This window comes from Dermochelys coriacea, chromosome 6 (genome assembly GCF_009764565.3).
Source record: "Dermochelys coriacea isolate rDerCor1 chromosome 6, rDerCor1.pri.v4, whole genome shotgun sequence".
Classification (NCBI taxonomy): domain Eukaryota; kingdom Metazoa; phylum Chordata; order Testudines; family Dermochelyidae; genus Dermochelys; species Dermochelys coriacea.
In genome coordinates this window covers 52,110,932-52,134,498 of record NC_050073.1, presented here as the reverse complement: position 1 = coordinate 52,134,498, position 23,567 = coordinate 52,110,932, and the positions used below count along the sequence as shown (strand labels likewise).

Here is a 23,567-nt window from a genome sequence, read left to right as displayed (position 1 = left end):
ATGACACCTCCCTTACCTTTCTGTCATTAACTGGTCCACAGAATTACACATGTTCCCACACTTCATGTGGAAAGATACTGAGCACCCCCACTCTGGTACTCATCATCAGCAAGACTGGAACCCAGATACCCAGCACGGACCCACTACAATTTGTGCTACAGGAGAAACTGGTAACAAGCTGTGATCCTGGGTATGAATCAACCACTAGTGGATGACAATATACATTGAGGTGACTTACATAAATAGTTTTTTTGCAAGCATAGGAATACTGGGAATCAGGCATCCTGGATTCTATTTCTGGCTCTGGAGAGGAGTATGGACAACACTTATAGAGAGCACAGCCAAACACAGATTTGGCACATCATTCTAAAAGGCCAAGTGGCTGTGGAGTAGACTTGGGTCTACCATTTTGGAGACCTGAATTCTACTCCCAGCTCTGAAGTGCCCTTGTGCCACCTCTCAGTCATCCCATCTTGAATCTGGGGAATTAGATTTGTTTGCTTGCTAAGACAGCGATACAAGGACTTTCTTGATAATAACGAGTGTGAAGAGCATGGAATTATTAACACTAGTCAATGAAAGGTCTCCTCCTGCACACCTTCCCCTAGGCCAAACGGCATTTTGTTGCGGCTACAGCATTGTCCACCAAGGCAGGATCTCTAGCTCCATGCTTAGTATCCACAAAGTAGGGAGCAGCCTCAGTGCAGACAGAATGTCTAATAGAGATATTAAAAGAAAGTCTATAACAAGTCCTACATGTGCAAATGGAGACTTTCCCTTGCTTCTAAGTCTGCAAATCTCAGTACATATCTACAGGGGTAGCAAAAAGACCTCTCTCTCACCTCAGGACTATTACCTTACCAAATTTCAAGTTCTTATTAAAAGCATGAAAATACTAGAGCTCCTCAAATAAATGGCTGGGGAAAAAAAATTAAACACTGGCAAAACTACCCTACCCGTTTTCCCTAACTTCTTTCTCAGAATGGATGAACCATTTTTCTGAAATTTAAAGATAGATAAGTAAATAAATAAAATCAGCAAGAGACAGAGGGCAAGCATGGAAAGTTTCAGTCTTAGTGTTACAAGGTGGCAAAGTTATGTACTAGAAAAAAATACGGACTTCTAATGCAAAGCATTACAGAACCCAACTACAGGTGTTCCTACCAGCTCTCCCTAGAATACTAAATGTCTGGGTCACAGATGAGCAGTATGTCTTTATATAATTCATTTCCTCAGAGCAGCTCAACTCAGCTAAACTATAGTATCAATTCTCATGGAAATTATAGCTCTCTCCGATACTCCAGCTGGGCTATTTGAATCAAATGATGCGTCCAGGATCACACAAGAAAACAAATTCATTCAGGATTAGAATATCTCTATAAAATATTAGGAAAAACTTAAATAATTAAAATTATTTTAAAAAAGACAGGAGAAAAAAAGATTAACATAACCAGGAACACAAAGAAAAACACAATATCTTGCCTGCATGTGAGGCTGCTCTGCTCTTAACAGGTCCAGCCCAGCCACCCTGTACTCTGGCTCTCCGTCTTTTATCTTCCATGCTTTTTCACAGCATCTTTCAGCACCTTAGACTGTGTTTCACCTCTCCCTTGTGTTTCAAACATAAGAAACAAGTTGGTTAGGCATTTTAGAGCCAAGTATTAAAATATCAACAGAATGGAAGTGTTTATGGAAACACTTTTCTAGTGAGCTGGTGCATTACACATTATGGACTTCATCACTTGCCTTACCCCCACAGATTAATTTGTTCCAAGGCTTGCCAGGGCACCTCTAAGCTTGACAGTTCATAGCCCCAGCACCTCTGGGCTTGCTGCATCAGTTATGAATGTAAAAAAATTGCATGAACCCTGGCACCTAATTTTCTTGAGCCCTAGTACTTCTTTCATTACAAATTAGGCACGGCTTACCTCCCAACAAAACCTGCCCAGGCAGACCTCAGTAAGTAATTCTGATTTCCTAAAATGTCCCTTTCCTCACTCTTTACTCATTTCCTTACACTCTTCCCTAGCCCTGCTTTCTAATCCATAAACTCTACAGGGAGATGACCTACACACCCCCACAATGGGGGAAGAAGGGGATTTTATATCTGAGTAGTGTACTATGCATGTCCAGACATTCCACACCTTTTCTAGATAGAAAGCAAGCCAGGCATCTGTTTCAAACATGTGGCCATGAAAGCCTTCCTTTAGGTTAGTACATTTCACAAACTGGCTAGCTGTGTCAGAATATCCTATAAACAGAATTTATGCTGCCCTTACAGATGTTACTTAGCACCGCCTACTCTAATGACATCTATGCTGCCATAGTAACTAGTGTACCTCCTCAGAGAGGAAAAAGAAATATGAGGAGGGAGCGAATACACAATGCTAAATAAAACAAACCAACAAATGGCTGGGCAATAGGCCGTGCCTATGTTTAACTGCACAGTTAGTTTTACTTAACTTACCCTAGTTTTACTATGCAGCACCCAGAGCACCAAAGAAGCTAAGTGGATCCATCTGTGCATGTGTAGGAGAGTGTTTGCTTTCATATGCATGGAGGAGGAAAGTGAGAGTGTCTGTGCATGCCTAGGTGCAAGGGAGTGGTGGTTGGTAGAGGGAAGTGTTGGAAGGGAGAAGTAGTTGTGTGCCTATTGGGGGCAAAGGGGAAGTTATGTATGTGTCTATGCATGAGGGGGCGGAGGAGCGGGAATAAGTACTGGTGGAAGTGTGAGAGCATGCATGGGCAGTGGTGTTAGAATAATTTGTATAATGGGGGTGCTGAAAGCCATTAAAAAAACCTGTAAACCCTGTATATGATGGAAACCACTTCAAGCTAGGAGGTGCTCCCTCACCCCCAGTTCCAGCACCCCTGTGTGTGCTGGTGCAGTGAGGAGAAAGGAAATGAAGGGAATTGGGTGTATAGGTGAGGACGGAAATGGGGCAGGAGTGTGAAAGGGGGTGTGTGGGGGTTGCAGAAAAGTGCATGCGGCCGTGGGGAGGGGTGCAAAGGAGAGTGGGCATGGAGTGGCAGGGGTGTATGCGCAGCAGAATTTGTGCGTGAGGCAGCAGGGCAGAGTGCAGCAGAGAAGAGAGTGCAACAGAGGAAGGGGTGTGGCTGAGGGGGCATGGGGTGCAGCAGAGGAGGGTGTGTGGGATGGTGGTGAGGGGTGGAGAGGAGGGGTTGCTTGGGGCAGCCTAGGGGGCAGTCATGGGGGGGTACAGCGGAGAAGGGTGTGGATGGGGTCAGAGGATGGTGGCGAGAGGGCGAGGAGGGGTGCAGCAGAGAAGGGCGTGGGCAGAGGATGGTGGTGAGAGGGCAGAGGAGGGGGTGCAGCAGAGAAGGGCGTGGGCAGAGGATGGTGGCGAGAGGGCAGAGGATGGTGGCGAGAGGGCAGAGGAAGGGTGCAGCAGAGAAGGGCGTGGGCAGAGGATGGTGGTGAGAGGGTGAGGAGGGGTGCAGCAGAGAAGGGCATGGGCAGAGGATGGTGGTGAGAGGGCAGAGGAGGGGTGCAGCAGAGAAGGGCGTGGGCAGAGGATGGTGGTGAGAGGGTGAGGAGGGGTGCAGCAGAGAAGGGCGTGGGCAGAGGAGGGGTGCAGCAGAGAAGGGCGTGGGCAGAGGATGGTGGCGAGAGGGCAGAGGATGGTGGTGCAGCAGAGAAGGGCGTGGGCAGAGGAGGGGTGCAGCAGAGAAGGGCGTGGGCAGAGGATGGTGGCGAGAGGGCAGAGGATGGTGGTGCAGCAGAGAAGGGCGTGGGCAGAGGATGTGGTGAGAGGGCGAGGAGGGGTGCAGCAGAGAAGGGCGTGGGCAGAGGATGGTGGCGAGAGGGCAGAGGATGGTGGCGAGAGGGCAGAGGAAGGGTGCAGCAGAGAAGGGCGTGGGCAGAGGATGGTGGTGAGAGGGTGAGGAGGGGTGCAGCAGAGAAGGGCGTGGGCAGAGGAGGGGTGCAGCAGAGAAGGGCGTGGGCAGAGGATGGTGGCGAGAGGGCAGAGGATGGTGGTGCAGCAGAGAAGGGCGTGGGCAGAGGAGGTGGTGAGAGGGCGAGGAGGGGTGCAGCAGAGAAGGGCGTGGGCAGAGGATGGTGGCGAGAGGGCAGAGGATGGTGGCGAGAGGGCAGAGGAAGGGTGCAGCAGAGAAGGGCGTGGGCAGAGGATGGTGGTGAGAGGGTGAGGAGGGGTGCAGCAGAGAAGGGCGTGGGCAGAGGAGGGGTGCAGCAGAGAAGGGCGTGGGCAGAGGATGGTGGCGAGAGGGCGAGGAGGGGTGCAGCAGAGAAGGGCGTGGGCAGAGGATGTGGTGAGAGGGCGAGGAGGGGTGCAGCAGAGAAGGGCGTGGGCAGAGGATGGTGGCGAGAGGGCAGAGGAGGGGTGCAGCAGAGAAGGGCGTGGGCAGAGGATGGTGGCGAGAGGGCGAGGAGGGGTGCAGCAGAGAAGGGCGGGGCAGAGGAGGGGGTGGCGAGCGGCGCGGAGGGAGGGAGGGGTACGTGGGGCAGCGCAGGGGTGCCGCAGACGGAGCGCGGGGGATGGTGTTGAGGGGGCTGCGTGGGGCGGGCGGGGGGGCGGGGGTGGTCACAGGTCTGTCATCACGGGTTTTGGGAGCGCAGCGCTGGACGCGCGCGCAGTGGCGCCCAAGTAGCGAGGCCCGCCAAGCCCGGCCCCAGCTCCACCCACGTTTGCTCCCTTCAGGGTTTTGCGGTTTCCCGCAGGGAGATGCCCCCAGTCCGCACCCACTGAGGGGCGGCATCTGTCTGCCCGACCCCCCCGGGGCAGCGGCCGCCTGGGCGCGGGGTTAGCGCGGCGGCGCCTCACTCTGCCCAGCCCCGCGGGGATCCCAGCGCAGCGCCGGGGCCTGTCCCCGCCCGGAAGCTGCCGCTGCCGCCGCCGCCGCCGCTTCCCGGGCCACCAGGCTCCGCTTCCCCCCGCACCGGTTCCGCCCTGCCCCGGGCCCGACCTCAACCGGCGGCGGCTCGGCCCCGCCCAGGGCCGGGGCTGAGGCGTCTCTCGAGTGTCCGGCCGGGGCCCCCGAGGCAGCTCTGCCCGGCGCCCACACCCTCCCGCCCCCCTTTTCAACGAAGCCGCTTCTCCCGTCACACCCCGCTGGCGCCGCGGGAGGCTAGAGGCGGGCCCCGGCCGCGGGCGGTTCCTGGCAGCAGGGCCCGCTCCCAAGCCGCCTTCCCCGCGCTCTTTGCTGGGATAAACCGCCCCCCCCGGCACGGAAACGGGACGCTCGTTGCCCTAGCCCCAGGCGGCAGCCGCTGAAGGGCGGGTTTCGGGTCCTGCCGCCGCAGCCCCTGTCGCCGAGGGCCCGGGAGCCGGGCTGACGGGCCTCGCCCCGGCCGCGGGTGGTTCAGGGCGCGAGGGCGGCGGAGGCTCGGAGACGCAGGCTTCGGCCGTAGAGATTTTTATTTTTTCACAAAACGGAACCACGCTCCCTCAACGTTCACAGCGCAGGGGTTTCAGGCGCCAACGGGTTTCTCTGGTCTCTCGTTAGCACTAGGCCCCTGCCGCCTTCGCCGCGGGGAAACACATCCCAGGGAAAGCGGGCCCTTTGGGTGCTTTTCCACCACCCTGTCCTTCACACAGGGAGACCAGGGGGGCTCAGAGGAGGGGGTCCTGACCCCAGCCGGGTCACCGGAGTGCCACCCTTACTTCTGCACTGCTCTGAAGCTAAGGCCCTGCCCGCAGCAGCACCGCCGTAAAGGTGGCAACGCCACACCGTGCCATCCTTAGCGCTGGGGTGCTGCTGACGGCAGCTCTGCCTTCAGAGCTGGGCTCCTGGCCAGCAGCTGCCAGCACCGGCACAGACCGTAAAGGGTGTAGTGCTGCCAGCCCCCCGCCCCAACTCCTTCAGCGCTCAGGCCCCCTAACGTTACACCACCATGAAATTTCATATTTAAATAGCTGAAATCATGAAATTTACAGTTTAAAAAATCCTCTGTCCCTGCAATTGACCAAAATGGACCATGGATTGGGTAGGGTCCCAGTTATAGCTCATTCCTTCCACCCCAGTAACCATGGTCAACGAGACCGCCCCTGCTACCCTAGCCCCATCCATTTCCATAAGCCAGTGACAGAAAAGGAGAGGTGGAATGGACTTCAAGAGGGCCTGAAACTCATCACAGTCGCACTCAGCCACCATTATTATGCTAAACAACATGTATCTGCTCGGAAAGAGTAGGGTGCCTAAGCCCTCTAGCTGTGGCTGCAGCCTCAATGGTATAAAGCGCAGGTTTGCACGCATCAGGTGCCCTGGCCCCACAATATTTCAGAAAACCCTACCCCTAGCTCCCACTGAACTGGTGGTGTCCTAGCAGCTAATCATCATCTGATCTATGCTGAAGGCTCACCACATCAGGCGGGGGCAGCTCTTGGTGTTTGTACAGCAATAATCAGGCTGCTGGCTACTAAATGCCAACAATTATTTCCAGAAGGCAGGGAGCATAGGGGCTTGCAGCCTCAGTACCCCCTTTCAAAAGTCCAGAGCTAGAAGTAGTTTCAGTGTTGCTCATGTATTTCCTTTGCCATTGCTGCCTGAGCTAAATAAGCTATGTTCTCCTCATAGGGTTGCAGTTGGGGGGTACTGCAGCCAGTTTTAAGTTTAGACTAACATGAGCCTTGAAGAAGTTACTAGCCTCTGTCTCTTTGTAAAAGGACGATAAAGAGGGAAATGATGATCCTGACACATTAGTCATTTGTAAAATGCTTTGAAGATGAGAAAGGGCTGAGTAATGATTCTTCACTATGCCACTACATGCGTGACTATATGCCTACAGATAGAGCATTGACCGCTCACGAATCCCAGAAGGGATGAAAATTGGCCTGCAGAAAAATTAAATGGTTAGAATAAAGGTATGTGTTTCATGGTGACAGTGGTAATGCTAGTTACAGAACCACAGCTCTATTTATACTTTAGTGGAAGGACGGCCGCGCCTTCTACCTAGGACAAAGGATTTGGAGAAGAGTTCATTCTGATGCAACATTTTACTGATACTAAAAATATGGTTACACACCTGTTCCACAACTTGTTCAATCAGCAAATGAAAAACAATTGAGGCTAAACTGAAATCCCTTAGATCGGCCAAGCAAAAAGCTGCTTCTGTTCTAATGCCCAAGGTATGTAGCTGCACTTCATCCTTGAGGGTAAGCCTCCAGAAAGAAAAATTGGCAAATAAAGTCTGATTCAAATAAAAATCCAAAACTATCTTAATAGCACATAAAAAAATTAAGCAGCACATAAAAAATCACTTTATCTTTGTAAAACAGAAGTATGCAAAAAGTCAGCCATAAGAGCTTGCCGCTCAGCAATCATCCTAGCCAAGTTAATAGCTATTAAAAACAATGCTAGTTGGTAGACAGGACAATAAACAGATGGCCAGTGGTTTGAAAAGGAGTCCTATAAACCCTAACAGAACCGAGTTTAAATTCCAGGAATGGACTGAATCCTTTACAGGAGGAAAGGGAGTGTCCAAACCTTTTAAAATCCTGATAGCAGTTGGGTTGGAGAACAGATTTGCCACCTCCCTATAGGAGGGTGAAACAAATAGTAGCAAGGTATACCCTGAATGAACTGAGAGGACAGTTTTCAGATGGAGACGGTAGTCCAAGATAAAATGAATAGCAGCCATGGAAGGAATTCCTCTATCAGGACCAAAATGAAAACCTTTTCCATTTCATAAGGTCTGTATATCATGTAGACGACTTTCTGATATTCAAAGGAACACTCGGAGCTGTGGCAGAACAGGCAGACTCTTGACAATCTAACCACTTAGCATCTGGGCAGTTTGATGCAGACTGACAGGGCTGGGATGCAGTCTGGCCACGATCTTGTGAGATTAAAAGGGAGGGGAACTGGATCTCGGAAGTTCAACAGACTGAAAAACTAATGTTGACAAGGCCAGGTTGGTGCTATTAGGATTAGACTGGCATGGTCCTGTCTGATGTTGGCTAATACTCTGGGCACTAAACAGGATTGGGGAAAGCATAAAGAAGCTTGCCCTTTCATAACATCAGAAAGGCGCCCATTATTGACCCAGGGCTGGGGTCTCAATAGAATCTGTTCTGGCAGGTGGCAAACAGGTCCAACTCTGGTACAGTCCACGTATAAAAAAATGGACTTTATGACGCTGGATCTGAGAGACACTTGTGGTCTCTGATGAATGACCTACTGAGTCTGTCTGCTGGGGAATTCTGAAATCCCAGGAGATTACATGCTTTCAGCGATATCCTGTTCTCCAAAAATTCCAAAGGCCCAATGCATTTTGGCAAAGGGGGTTAGATTTGGCCCTCTCTGTTCATTAAGGTCAAAAATCACCACAGTGTTGTCTGTGAGAATCTGCACTGAGCAGCTGGCTATGTGAAGAAGAAATACTCAACAGGCCAGGCATATAGTCCAAAGCTCCCAGATACTGATGTGACTGGTGAGATCCTGATGCGACCATAGACCCTGAGTTCTTAAATTTCACAGAGGTGCCCCCCAGCCATGTATTGAAGCATCTGTGACTAGAGTCACTGAGGGAAGAGTCAGAGCAAAGGGAACTCCACAGCATATTTTGGCCAAGTCCATCCACTAGTTCAGGGAGCACAGGAGAATTGAACGTACATGAGTCAGCATATCCAGCGGATTTCAGGAGGGACTGTTAACTGACTTCAACCACTGCTACGTGATCCAGAGGTAAGCTGAAGTCACGTATGCGCAATCTGCATACTGAGTCATGTATGTGGTAAGCGGACACGTGCTAGTAGTCTCAGGCAGTTCCTCATCATTGTGGGGATGCAGTGGCTCTTGGGAGAGGCCAAGTGTCTAGTCAGAGCCAGAGAGAGACCCTGAGTCAGCCCCCCTCCTGAGACTGGTCAAAACTGATTGGTCTTTGAAGGCCCAAGGACTGGAAGAGAGAATGATCCCTCTGCCCCACTTCTTGCACCTGCTGTCTGGACTGTCCATGGAGCAACCGGTCATCCAGGAATAGATACAATGGGCTGCCCATCTTTCAAAAATGTGCTGCCATCACTGTTGTGCATTTTTTGAGAACTCGGGGGGCAGAAGACAGGCCAAGCAGAAGGTCCATGAACTGATGAATCTCTTCTATTACAAATCTTAAGAACTTGTGTATAGCCACATGGAAGCATGCATCCCTTGAGATGAGGGCACCAAACCTGTCATTAGGAGACAGGTCTGAATAGTAGAAGATAGCGTAACCATACTTTTTTTTTTTTTTTTTTTAAATTGGTTGAGATTTTGCAGGTCCAGAATGGATTTGAGGCATCCCTAGGCTTTTGGTATGATAAAATACTGTGAATAAAATTCCTCCCCTGAAGGCAAGGGGGCACTTCCTGCCTGGCCCATAACTGCAACAGAGACTGTACTATTTTAATCAGTATGGGCTTGTGGGATTGGTCACTGGAAAGGGACAGGGAATGGGAGGCATCTATGTGAACTGTAGAGTATATCCCAGTTCCACTGTGTTTGGAACCCACTGGTCTGATGTGATCCAACCCTTAGGAAGTGGAATAGCTTGTTGCCAAAGGGAGGGGAAATCTCCATGAGAGGTTCACTGTCCTCAACCAAGAAGTCAAATAGATTGCTTTGAGGTGGAAGAATGTCTAGTGGTAGCAGATGATGGAGAAACATGGGGAGGCAGTCCCTTTTTTTGAGACCTCTGAAATCTCTTGGAGTAATTAGGCTGCCATAGTGAATAAAAGGGATCTCTTAACTGGACAGGAGGATGAAAATGCTTCCTCTTCCTCTACAGCAGGGGTATAAATCCCTGAAGTCTTCAGAGTTGCCCTGGAATCTTTTAAGAGAGAGTGCAGAACCTTGTCAGTTTTGCCAATAAAACTTGTGCCTTCACCAGCAAATCTTCTATCGTCTGCAGCACTTCAAGCAGAATGCCTGATCCCTGGAGTCATGAAGCACAATGCATAGTAATGGCCATGGCCATGACTCAGACTGTTGAGTCTGCATTGTCTAGTGCAGCCTGTAAAGAAGAGTGGAGAACTGGACAATGCTCATTAATAAAGGCCTTAAACTCCTCTTTTGTCTCCTCTGGTAATTTGTCCTGAAATTTAGACCTTGCATCCAAATGTGAATAGTCATACCTGGCCAGTAACACCTAGTGATTTGCAATTCTAAATTGTAGGCCAGATGAGGAGTAAATTTTTCTTCTAAATAAATCAAGTGTTTTAGCTTCTTTCTCCTTGGGAATGGATTTGTTCATTAGTGTCTTGGATTTTCATTCACAGCCACCATCATCGAGCACCCGGATGGGATGTGATAAAGTTATTCCATGTCCTTAATACCCTTTTCAAGGCACTTATCTGGGGCACAAAGTATCTCATTTATAAGACAGAGCCATTCTAGCTGGACCAAAAGAATCAATGTCCACCAAGCCAAGAGGAATCTTGCACTAATGCAATGGATCCTCAGGAGGTTACCCAACCTCTTATGAGCTCTGGTATTCCTTGTAACATCAGTGATTGGAGTAGTGTTGACCTAGATACAGTAGCTCATCTGTAGAGAATGAGGTGGTACTCACTGGAGCCATGAAAATGTCTGTCTGGTCCAGTGGATTAAGAGCTCAGAAGGGAAAAGAACTGGAGCTGGTGTTAAAACCTCTCACCTGATGGGTAGGAATTTCAGCACAGAGGATGGTTCTGGCCAGAGACCAGCACCCAGGTGGAGATCATGTGCCAGCATTCATGAGGACAGGACAGTACCCATAGGTGAAGAGCGCCTGGATGGTGATCTTGTGCCAGCATCAGCACCAAAGATGGTTGCAGACTAAGAATAGCACCTCAACCATCTTGGAGTTTGGGGCTGAGGAGAAATTGCCCTCGAATCTGGGGGAACTCCCCGAGGTTGCCAGAAGGGTAAGTGCTGCATCTGGTATAGGATTGTGGCCCAACCCCACAATAGTGTTTCTCTCAATCTGTGTATGTCTCAGTGCCAAGAGCGCAAACTGTGCATTGAAGATAGAGGAGATATATGGATGGGTTGTAGAAAAGAATTCTGATCTGTAGGAACTCTTTCAGAATCAGATTAACAGTCCATTTTAAGGTGCCAGGGCAATGTGGTTCTAGAGGAATACGTGAACAAGGTCATTGCCAGTGAGATGATAGTGGTACAAACATTCAAAGGTACCGGGTGTTTAGCTTGGTGGACACCACCACCACAAGTGGATGGAACTGATATGGTGAATTTCTAGACACTAAATTTGGTTAAAATCCATAAGTCACAGTACATGATCTAAGACTTTCCATATCAGAGTCCATGCCTGTTAATATGTGGGCTATATAGACCTTATATATAAAATTAATGGTTATTACACTAATGGCTGTCCTGCATAGGTATATTGAATAACCCAGAAAATTACAAAATAGGAATCAAATACTCAATACTGCAGATAACTCCTTAGGCTAATTTTTCTCTCTCTTTCTCAACTCTCCTCCCCCACCCCCCGCACAATAAACTAACACCTGTGAAGTCATAGACAGACAACTTAAATACAGATGTGTGCCTCTATAAAACAATTGGGTATATTTGGTTTCAAGTCAGTCAGTGGACTCAAAGATTTAAGCAATCCCTAGAAGAGGTTACCTGTCAGCAAGCTGCTCAGGAAGATAAGGTTTCTAATTACTGAGGTCTTCAGGGAAAGGTTTATGAAAAACAACTTTTCAGCATAGGCAAAATACAAGCAATACGACTAGGATACATTTTATGTTTAATCCATTTTACTGGAAGTGTCTGTCTATACTTAGCATATGCAGTGTTGTTGTAGCTGTTTCCCAGACTTGAAGAAGTGCCCAGTGTAAGCTCAAAAGTTTGTGTGTCACACCAACAGAAGCTGGTCCAATAAAAGATATTACCTCACCCACCTTGTGTCTCTATAATTAGAGTGTCTTTTCACCTCAGCTGGGAAGTTGCTTATCCTGGATGATTCCCAACTGATGGGATAGCATGGATAATGGGTGTCAAGCAGAATCCTCAGGTTTCTTCACCTTAAATCTGTTTAAGTACATCTGCTGCAGGCAGTAGCTTCCTTCAGGTTCCATCTGACTGGTCTCCTGTCAAGAAAATCTGGTTTTTGGCTCTTCAGAACCATATTCTTCAAATACTCACTTGTTCAGGAGGATTTTTCTCTAAGATAGTTATCATACTCTATAGGTTAGTGAAGATTAAAAAGGATGACAGTTGTTAAGTATACTGCAGTAGAAGAACTTTTAAAAGGCTCCATTCTCTGTGTCCTGTTCTTGGTAAGTCAGAGATACAGTAGTGTGCTCTATACCAGTGGCTTTCAACCTTTCCAGACAACTGTACCCCTTTCAGGAGTCTGATTTGGTGTGTACCCCAAGTTTCACCTCACTTTACTTGCTTACCAAATCAGACAATAAAATAGTGACATAGCACACTATTACTGAAAAATTGCTTACTTTCTCATTTTTACCATAGAATTATAAAATCAATTGGATTATAAATATTGTACTTACATTTCAGTGTATAGTATATAGAGCTGTCATAGGCTTTATAAAATTTGAGTTTGTATTGACTTTACTAGTGCTTTTTATGTACCTGTTGTAAAACTAGGCCAATATCTTGAAGAGTTGATGTACCCCCTGGAAGACCTCTGCATACCCCTAAAGGTATGCATACCCCTCATTGAGAACCATTGCTCTATACCAGAGATGGGTCAACTATGGCCCGCAGGCCACATCTGCCCCCCGGCCCCGCCCCTGCTGTACCCTCTCTCCTACAGCCTCAGCTCGCCATACCGCCAGCGCTCTAGGTGGTGGGGCTGCAAACTCCTGCAGTGCGGTGGCATGGCTGGCTCTGGCCAGGCAGCTGCCAGACATGCTGCTCTGAGTGGCATGGTAAGAGTGCTGGGAGGTTGGATAAGGGGCAAGGGATTCCAGGGGGCAGTCGGGACAGGGAGCGGTTGGCTGGGGTGGAGGTTCTGAGGGGGGCAGTCAGGGAATGGGGAACCGGGGTGGTTGGATAGGTGTGGGAGTCCTGGGGGGGCTGTCAGGGGCTGGGGGTGTGGATAGGGGTTGGGGCAGTCAGGGAACAGGGAATAGGGGAGGCGGTTAGGGGTAGGGGGTCTCAAGAGGGGCGGTCAAGGGACAAGGAGCAGGGGGGGTTGGATAGGTGGGGGGTTTTGAAGGGGGCAGTCAGGGGGTGGCAAGTGGGAGGGGACGGAGGTCAAGCTGGGGAGGAACAGACTTCCCTATCCTTCCCTGGCCCTCCATACAGTTTTGGAACCTCGATGTGGCCCCTCAGGCCAAAAAGTTTGCCCACCCCTACTCTAAACTAACCTTTCAGCCTAACCAACCTTCAGGGTGATTTTAACAGTTAGAGCGGCATAGTCTCTGAATTGTGTATGTGTCTCCCTTTTCTCCTGCTCAAAACTGGTTTGTCCCCTTCTGATGATTTTCAGGACTAACTCCTCTTTTACAGATTTGCATTAGGTGTGTTGAAAGGGGAATCTCCCCTCTACTATTTAAGAGACAAGAAGCCACTTGTCCTTTTGGAAACTTTTCAATGGTAATTTATTATATGTTTTAAGACATTGAAAAAAAATCTTAGTATTTCAAACTTTTCACCAATCACACTCAGGAAGCAGGACAACACTACTTTATGGTAGTGACATAGGCTTCTCTTTCTTGCTATTAAAAAGAGCATTTCTTGCAAGCTTCCCCAACAAATCAGCCAGGTAGAACCACCCGCACTCCTAACCTAAGGCAGGCATCCTTTTCTGCACACTGCCAAGTGTGCATCAGTCTGCAATGCCTCTGCAATATAAGATGGGGAAGGGAAATAGAGAAAGTGTTAACTTCCAAGATCTTGCTGCTCAGTGTTTTCAGTCCTTCTGCTCATGTTGCTTGGGCAAGGACTCTGTATATGAGGGTCTCTTCTATCTCATTCTCCTCTCACTTCATTTCTTTTTTGTTGCCCACTGTGATCATACTTTCCTCCTCCCAGTTTTCATTTCATATCAATTAAGTGGCAATTGACCATTACGAACCTACAGTCCAGTAAGGATGCTTTCATTTTTTTTTTTAAAGTAAAATTTTGGACCAATTGTAACTTTCAATATGTGGAAAACTTAAAAGGGAAACATTTAATTTAAATTTAAATTAAATTTAAATTAAATTTAACATTTAATGCATCTTTTGTTGTATTTGTTCTACGTAAATTTATATAATGCTCACTTGGTTTTTAGAAGTACTGAGTACCCAACAAATCCCAAGGTGGTAAGGGGAGTTGCAGGTGCTCAGCACCTTTGAAAATGAGAACATGTAAATGTTTTCAAAAATTTTTACTAAAAAATAAAATCTTGCTGTTTTGTGGCACTGGGGCTTCATGGTGAATGAATTGTATCTGCTTAAAAAGAGATCCAATTCCCCAATTTCTTGCTGGGACTGGGTAATGGACATGGAGTTTGCATGTTTGAAAAGACAAGTTTGAGTAAACGCTGAACCAGCCTTGTAAAAGTTATGAGAACTTGCACAAGATCTACCTGGCCATCCTTATAATGAAAATATTTTTCACTTGCCTGTACAAGAATCAGCATTCGCTCCTGTCAGGGCAGAGAACAAGAAGTTTGCAATGTTACCTCTAATGCTAAAAGTCTCAACTCAGCCAAAACGAGACCAAGCATTTGGTTTCCCAACAATGCAAAAAAAAAAAGTTTAGAAAACCATCTGACACATGTACATAGTCATGAGTTTTGTAAGTGCTAATTACCTTTTGGTCCTAGACCATGCCAGACATCACTCTAAATGCTACTGCACTGATTGAGCCACTAATCTGCCTTCCAAGTACATTATTGGATTTCCTGTGCCTCTTAACTTCTGGTTACATTTTTGCCATCCACTTCTGCCTTCTGAAGACGAAACATGTCTGACCTGGTTGAGTACGTGTGTAGTTGTCACCATCTAGTGGTACCAGTGCAGTGCTACAGTTACTGAAGATTCTTTAGAATAAGTGGTAGAGGCCTTTTAAGGCCAAAGTCACAGATTCTATCCTCCATGTTATAAATTTGCATCATAGTAATTGTGATGTCCATATAGTTACTGATTTTTTTTTTCCTGTGGAGATTATGTTCTTAGACCTACCTACCATGTGACTGACCTCACTTCTGTTCCACCATCTCACTCAGAAAAAAGGGAGTGCAAATAATGCAACAATTGGAGTTACATAAGTTATACAAATAATTCAGAATATTTATAAAACATTAAAATGAAAAAATGTAGTGCAGAAAAGGAAAGTTGCCTTATTTTTATCTCACTTCACGAACTACTGTACGTGCACAGGAATCACTTCAATTACAGAAATGTAACAGGTTTCAAAACAGCAAATACAAAGCACTTTTAGAGAGGACATGGAGAAGGCTCCCATCTTTAACTGAAAATAGAGAAGAGATTTTAGAGAAACAGAATGTAATTCCTGGGCTGCAATTTACAGTGCTGGTAATGTGCTTAGTACTATACGATTCAAAAACTGAATTCTCTGCTTGAATGTAAGAGTTCTCTTCCAAGTTAGCTTGCTGCATAGCGAGTGCTTCGGTCAAACTAACAGGATCACATGCAGGAACGTGAATTATTTCCCTTTAGTGGTTTACTGTGATATAACGAAAAAACAACAAATGCCACTTTTAGTTGTCATTCTTGACCAACAGGAAGCCATAGTAATGGAGATCTTTTTAGGGTGGGAAAGGATCATTTCAAGTTGCCCTGTATACAAGACACCAATTATCGTTTGAATGAAGCAGGGTAAAATATTTAAAAAAGGAAACTCAAGAGTTAACCATTCAGGAGAAATCTTTTATTTTAACTATTTCAGTTCTATGTGTGTGTTAGAAAAAGAATATACACAGAATTGGTTAGTCAAATAACCCCATGTCTTCTCCAAAGCAAGCCAGGAAACAGTGGCCTTATGCAGTCTAATCCACCCACATTCAATCACCCCCACTCCAAAATAAAAGCTATAGGATAAGATCCTCATCTCATACCTGATCAGCACCATTGCATCGGTATTCATGTATTTTCAATGTACAGAAATGTTAGCCCCTTCATGCTTCAATACAACACATTTAACTTAAAAGCAGAGCTTTAAACTATTCTCTCAAGGGCAATAAACAACTCCAGATCACAGAATGTCTAGCACCACTAAAAATGATGAAGCTATTGCCCATGTAAGTTACTTTTAAATACAGTTTTAGTACATTTACAGCTGGTAAAGAGTTTGATGCCAATGGAGACCAAAATCGTTATCTACAGAGCAGACAGACACAGGCAGGGGCAGTATAGACTTTACATCCACACACCCTGATCAATGTTCCCTCATAGTGAGATAAGGATAGAGCAGCCTCAATGAAGCATTCCGTCTGGGTTAAAAAACTTTCAACCCAAGGGTGCCAACCATGATGGCTTTTATTTCACAAATCCTATTAAAAATTATCCAATATTTTAGCAATCCAAAAAACCCACTCCCATCCCAGAGTAGATTTTTTCCATGGTGTACAAGTAGCTTGTAAAAACACATTAATGGCTCAGCCTAGAAACAAATTTTTGAAGCACTTGATTCTGCAGTTTCTCTATATTTAAATTCATTTATTGTTTTTAAATTTGCATATTCATTTTTAGACATTGGTTTCCAAGATTCAGCTTCTTATATCAGCAGGCCCATGGTGGAGAACAGACTGGTGCATGTGCCAGAAAAAGAGTTTAACCAGCAGCCCTAACAAAGACAGCACTGAATTTCAAGATCTGCATTTCATGTACCAATACTGTGTTTTACAGATCAACCAACAAGCAGCATGTAACTGGTAGCATTTATCTATATTGTGCTATAACGTCTACAGATTACAGCAGGCATCAATCTTTTTAAGAAATCATTACAAATCCAGAAGATAATATATTTTTGAAAAGTTAGCAAGAATTTAAACAATTGCTGTTTTAGGATGTTAAAATAAATATTATATAGCAATCACTCCCATTGTGTACTTTGGCTCACTTCCCTCCACTTCATAAAACAGATTACAGTATATCCTTCTAATTTACACATAAACACTCAAATGTTGGTTCAAGAATCTGTTTCAGTACACTAGATGAAAGCTATGAGTGGTCTTTTAAGATGTAAAACCAAAAATAACTAAAAATGGGTGGCTTTCTCAGTTGAGTTCACTTGACACTAGCCTGGAAATGGTTTTATTGGAGACTCATACATAGCAGCCAGGCAGCTCCTCCCAGGGGAAGTTACACATACTTCTCCCCAGTGTCTCAATGCACATACAGCTTGTTAAGTGAAACATGGGGAGACATCATTAGAAGACTAGCCATACAGCATCCTAGCAAGCGCTCTGAAGCTGAGCTGGGGAGTGGCTACATCACTGAACATTAGCTTGCCTTTTTTAATAACCATGTTTTCTCCCAGCAGTATACCTGAAAGACAAACTGCCACCATTCCTCCCTTCACCCAAACATGCACAATACGGGAAACAGGTAGAGATTATATAACTGGTCGTTTACAGAATGAAAACATTAAAGTGATGGCCAATCAACTTCCATTTTTCTTTTTAACTAAGCGCAGGCCATCTGACTTCAATAATGTAGCACTTTGGCTTGCTTTATAGTGAGTTTTTTCTTTTAACACCAAGCTATTTGCATTGGGATACAATTCCTTATTCATTGGTATAAATACATTACATAAAGCTAATGATTAAATCCAGTTAATATCCCATATTCACATATGAGCAACAAATCAAGCATATTTTGAAATCAACATTAGAAAGTCGAGGCCAGAAGGAAATCATGTTATATCATAATCCCATCCTAAATTGGTGTTTGGTCCCATTAAAAAGTAAAAAGGACAAGAGAAGATTTTAAATGTGATTAAGTCTATTTGGTGCTGAATTGTGGGTACTGAGCCACCATGCATCAAAACATCTGATCAAGTTGCTGCAACTTAGTTTTCCTTTACTTTCTTTAAGTAGCGAGCTCGCAATTGCTTGTGTTTTTGCATTGTCAAGTTGATGACTGCTGAGGTGGGAAGAAGAGAACAGATCCAGCCCTAAGAAAGTAAAAGAAAAAACTCCAACTGTTATCACCTGCACTAAACAAATTTAAAATTAATCTCTTCTACATCTTCAAATGTGACAAAATTAGAACTAAGTAGGAAAGAACAAAAAGAAAAGGAGTACTTGTGGCACCTTAGAGACTAACAAATTTATTTGAGCATAAGCTTTCGTGAGCTACAGCTCACTTCAGCGGATGCTGTAGCTCATGAAAGCTTATGCTCTAATAAATTTGTTAGTCTCTAAGGTGCCACAAGTACTCCTTTTCTTTTTGCGAATATAGACTAACACGGCTGCTACTCTGAAACCTATGAAAGAACAAGCGTCAGTCTCAGGATTTTAAAAAAGGTAACTAATGTAATTCAGCACTCCCTTTCCTCCATGGTCAGAGTACATGCAGAACATACTCAGGACCACACAAAATGAACAACATCCCCTTTTTGAAGGTAACTTACAAGAATGGCATGGGGCAGACATCCGTTGGTCTGGGACTGCAGGCCTACTGTGCAGAGGGCAGCTCTTACGTATGTTTCTGGACTGGGCTTATCGAAGGTTGGTTTCCGGATTTTAGACATTTTTGTAGCCACAAAATACGGTAGAACACTCTGCAGGGAGGAAAAGAGATCACAGTAAGTGAAGAGTATTTTCAGAAAAATTTCAAGCACATCTACTGAACATGGCAAGAACAAACAAAGTTCACATTGTACATCCTGGCTTGGGGTCTCTAGGTATTCTCTCCAAGTATAGAGCCTCTGTCTAGCTAGCATTTGCTTCTGAGAGAAGAGACCCTGCAGTTCAACTGCCTAGCCCCTGGGACCATTGCTGTCCCCCTCTGCTCCCTCCCAGTAGCTTAAATACCACCTCTCCCCCAAAACTCCAGGACAGACAGACTTCCATAGGATTATAAAGACCATTGCTCTTTACTTAACAGCATGACACACACACCTCAAGAAAATAAGACATGCCTGTATATATTTCCCTTACCTCAGTTTCCTCATAACTATGGAGAATTCTCTGGGCCTGGGCAAAGTGTTCTGGTGCCTCAAGGATCCTTCCCCTACAGCCTTCCCTTCAAAAACATGGAACCTTTCTCTAGGTCAGCTGGCTGTCTCTGACCTTGGCTGGTCAGCATTTAAAAAAGGATCCATGCTACAAAAGCCTGCCTTCATTTTCTTCTTTCCTATCCAAAGCTTCCTGTTCAATAAGTCCCTTGAGTTTATATGTCCCCCATCAATACCTGGTTCCTTTGTTCTGCTGCTGGTGTTTTTCCACTTTTCCTATCACCAGCCTCCGTAAACTAGGTAGGAGAAAACTAGTTCTCTGAGGCTCCAGCTAAACCACTGTCCTCAAGATCCTTCCACCTGAATAGACAGCTATTAAGTTTTAATGACCCACCATACCGGGCCTGGGAGAGACATGCTTTCAGCCTTGTCAGGAAGAGGTGGATTCCATATTTACACAGAGACATTCCCTGACATTGCAATTTCTTAACATTAGAATGGCCGTACTGGGTCAGACCAAAGGTCCATCTAGCCCAGTATCCTGTCTTCCGACAGCGGCCAATGCCAGGTGCCCCAGAAGGAATGAACAGAACAAGTAATCATCAAGTGATCCATTTCCTGTCACCCATTTCCAGCTTCTTGCAAACAGAGGCTAGCCATCCCTGTCCATCCTGGCTAATAGCCACTGATGGACCTATCCTCCATGAATTTATCTAGTTCTTTTTTGAACCCTGTTATAGTCTTGGCCTTCACAACATCCTCTGGGAAAGGGTTCCAAACGTTGACTGTGTTGTGTGAAGAAATGCGTTCTTTTGTTTGTTTTAAACCTGCTGCCTATTAATTTCATTTGGTGACCTCTAGTTCTTGTGTTGAGAACTTCCTTATCTACTTTCTCGACACCAGTCATAATTTTATACACCTCTATCATATCCCCCTTAGTTGTCTCTTTTCCAAGCTGAATAGTCCCAGTCTGATTAATCTCTCCTCATACAGAAGCTGTTCCATACCCCTAATCATTTTTGTTGCCTTTTTCTGAACCTTTTCCAATTCCAATATGTCTTTTTTGAGATGGGGTGACCACATCTGCACACAGTATTCAAGATGTGAATGTACCATGGATTTATATATAGAGGTAATATGATATTTTCTGACTTATCTATTCCTTTCTTAATGACTCCCACCATTGTTTGCCTTTGACTGCCGCTGCACACTGAGTGAATGTTTTCAAAGAACTATTCACAATGACTCCAAGATCTCTTTCTTGAGTGGTAACAGCTAATTCAGACCCCATAATTTTATATATATAGTTGGGATTATCTTTTCCAATGTGCATTACTTTGCATTTATGAACATTGAATTTCATTTGCCATTTTGTTGCCCAGTTATCTAGTTTTGTGAGATCCTTTTGTAGCTCTTTGCAGTCTGCCTGGGACTTAATTATCTTGAGCAGTTTTGTATCATCTGCAAATTTTGCCACCTCACTGTTTACCCCTTTTTCCAGATTATTTATGAATATGTTAATCTTTACAATTTATGATTCTGATAATGCTGTGAAAACAGATACCCCAAATAGTTCTAAGTGTGTTTTCAGACAGTTTCTATGTATATCTACTGAAGATGACAAGAAGAAACAAAGTTCATAGTGTACATTAGGTGACCTGTAGCTAGCAGTACTGGATTCTAAAAAAGGTATGAACTTTAGTAAAACTTTAAAAAAAAAATCTGATCACCTTTTGGTGAAATCACAATCTATCATGTGTATATTTTATATATATATATACACACACATATATACATATACACACACACACACACACGTGCAAACACAAATAAATACAGTCAGGATTCAAGAGAATTAATAATCCATAGCCATATAACCCAGGGCTATGTTGTTAGATTTCACAAGCTAAAGAGTATTGGTCCTGATCAGTACTTGGACAGAAGAACTGCTGGGAGAATCCAGGTGGTGCAATAGTGGGGCTTACGATTCAGTAGGCAGACCTGTTACCAAACCAATGCCGCACCGTGACATTAAGGAGTGCAGTGATGGGTAAATCTCTTGCAGAGGATTTCAAATCAGTGTACTTGTGCTTGTTTATGGAACTTTGAGAATATAGTGTCAGCTCCAGTGTTCTGAGCTAATTCCAATTTAAGAAAAGGAGTACTTGTGGCACCTTAGAGACTAACAAATTTATTAGAGCATAAGCTTTCGTGAGCTACAGCTCACTTCATCGGATGCAAGTAACTTCATTCTGTCTTCCCAGATTTCCTTGTTGCTTTACTTGCATAAGGAAGTTCATTTCCCATTCTAAAGTACTGCTAGTTGCTGTGTTCTATTCCACAAGGAGGTACATTTCTGCATGGGCTGAAACATTCCCATGCATGCAAGGGATTGGGGAATTCAGGGAAAAGAATGACTAATGCAGATTGGGATTCCCCCTCCCCCCATGTGCATTTTTTAAAGTCATCATAACAATACTCCCAGTGATCAGTTTATACTTTCAAGGCTCTTTGCAAATAAAGGGGTTAAAGACTTAGCACACAATTTTCAAATGTGGACAAAGGCACTTTTATTAAAGTACTCTGATTTTCAGAAGTATAAATGCCTTCAGATCTCTTTACAGGCCAGCAGCATCTCTGTAAAATCTCACCACTCATTCAGGTGTCTAAATATGAACTTGTGCCTAACTTTAGGCATCCAAGTTTGAACATTTTGCCTGTACTTTTTAAATTAAAAGGTTCTACTTTGCATTTGGTGGCTTTCAAAAGTCTGCTGGAACTTGACTGACTATTTGGCAATTCCAAATTCACCAGTGAATAAATTCTACAAAATCCCTTTTTGAGTCTCAAGGCTGTAAATCTTGCCAGCATCTTTTCAGTAAGTTTCATATGAAGTTTTGAGGACAAGCTATTTGAAGTAAAATATAGCAAGTGTTTCTTTTAAGACGTCCCCTTTTTTTTCCTCAACACCTTTCTGCAAATTTGGGTAAAATACAGTTTCAATCTTAACTAGCCACACCATTCTGAAACAAAAGAAGTTTATGTACAAATTCCACTACTTAGATGCACAACTAGATGGTGCTGAAAGATAATTCATTGTCTGCACAGAAAAACTGAGCAGAGTGGGAATGAGCTGTACCGCTGATAGTTTATATATAGGGTTCTCTAGCCATTATTCCAAACACTTCAACGTTGTTAAAAGTTGTAAGACTACGGAACATTTTGTCTCCTGCATTTTATAGTGAAAAAAATGCTTCAGAAACATTAACTCTACCATCTCTCACTAAGAATACAATCTTTTGTATGGGCTAAAGCTCCTATATGTCCTAAAAGCTGTTAATTTTTTCTAGGGAATACAAAAATGGCAAAACTATTCAGAGATATGTTTTATTCAACTGGGATCCAGAGATTGAAAGACTGTAAGCAAAGCAAGGTTTACTATGGGTAAAACTGGGTGCTTGCATATGACACTACACTGTTCAGACCAGAAAAGTCTGTAGAGCAGCTGATCATATAAATCAGTGGGAGACCTATGAACAGAACAAGAGTCCTGTGTCCCTGGCTTATGCACTAGCTTGTAAACCACACTCACTCCCTATATGAAGGAAGACTAATTGGACCATAATCTTTTTATACTGTTGCTTCTTGAGAAACTGCTGCATTCAGATCTTCTGGTACTACCACCCACCTGGGAGGTACAGGAAGGGACCTTCAGGCTTCTGTGAAAAAGCCTCTTTAATGCCCCCCCTCCCAACCACTTATACAGAATAACAAAACAAAATCTCAGATATTCAAGGAAAATCCTTCAAACAAGAGAGAAATGTGAAAGAAAATCCAGTACTATGCCACTGCCTGAATACTGTAGTAGCGATATTAGGAAGAAATGTAAATAGAGTAAGATTTTTTCTTTCCTTGTACTTTTAAAATATGTTTTAAAGTATTTGAAAAGAGGCAAAAATGCACAATATTGACAGAAAGCTGTTCTCTGCCTATTGTTCTGAAGCAGGAAATAGGAATAAAATGAACAGAAGGAAGAACCACCCAGTGACCCCTTCAGACTGACTATCCCATGGAGACTCATGTTTCTGCAGACAGAGCATGAGCACCCCCACTAACAGTGAACTTGCAAGTTAGTCTTGAGAGAAATCCTTACATTTTTCCATATTCCTTTCATTTTTGGCAGCTACTTTCCACTATAGATTTTCATCCCATTCCCCAAACACACACACAGGAATACTTGACCCTGACTCTATGTAGTTGCTATTCTCCAAATGAAGATTGGAAGTGGCCTGTGGAGCCAGAGAGGAGTTTGTTTCTGAAACTAAAAGTTTCTCTGCATTACAGTACAGCCACACTGATCAAACCTGGCTTCCAAAGAGAAGGCATTTTCACTCGGGCAGCATTGCTACAACTTGTACTGAGTTTCAGAAGTAGTATATTAACAAGCTGTCATGTGTTTCTGCTTTTCACACAAGTGTTTTCTATTGGTCTGGTATAAGCTG

The 23,567-nt window shown here is 44.8% G+C and overlaps 2 protein-coding genes across 10 annotated transcripts in view; both read right to left on the bottom strand.

Annotated features, from left to right (window-relative positions):
• Nucleotides 1–5,094, bottom strand: part of ALKBH3 (alkB homolog 3, alpha-ketoglutarate dependent dioxygenase) — a 73,836-nt gene extending 68,742 nt beyond the window's left edge. For 2 of the 7 annotated variants that reach the window (XM_043517730.1, XM_043517725.1), the window contains exons 1-2: nt 4,801–4,941; nt 1,483–1,605 (exon numbers count right to left, since the gene is read on the bottom strand). In XM_043517730.1, the coding sequence (XP_043373665.1) occupies nt 1,483–1,561 (79 nt within the window). In that variant the 5' untranslated portion in view covers nt 1,562–1,605; nt 4,801–4,941. The other 5 variants (XM_043517726.1, XM_038407349.2, XM_043517727.1 and 2 more) reach the window with 5 other exon arrangements.
• A 10,704-nt stretch (nt 5,095–15,798) lies between these two features.
• The window catches only part of HSD17B12 (hydroxysteroid 17-beta dehydrogenase 12), a 198,355-nt gene continuing 190,586 nt past the window's right edge, over nt 15,799–23,567 (bottom strand). For all 3 annotated transcript variants that reach the window (XM_043517722.1, XM_038406390.2, XM_038406391.2), the window contains 2 exons: nt 18,520–18,669; nt 15,799–18,060 (listed from right to left, as the gene is read on the bottom strand). In XM_043517722.1, the coding sequence (XP_043373657.1) occupies nt 17,956–18,060; nt 18,520–18,669 (255 nt within the window). In that variant the 3' untranslated portion in view covers nt 15,799–17,955. The remainder of the gene's footprint in view (nt 18,061–18,519; nt 18,670–23,567) is intronic.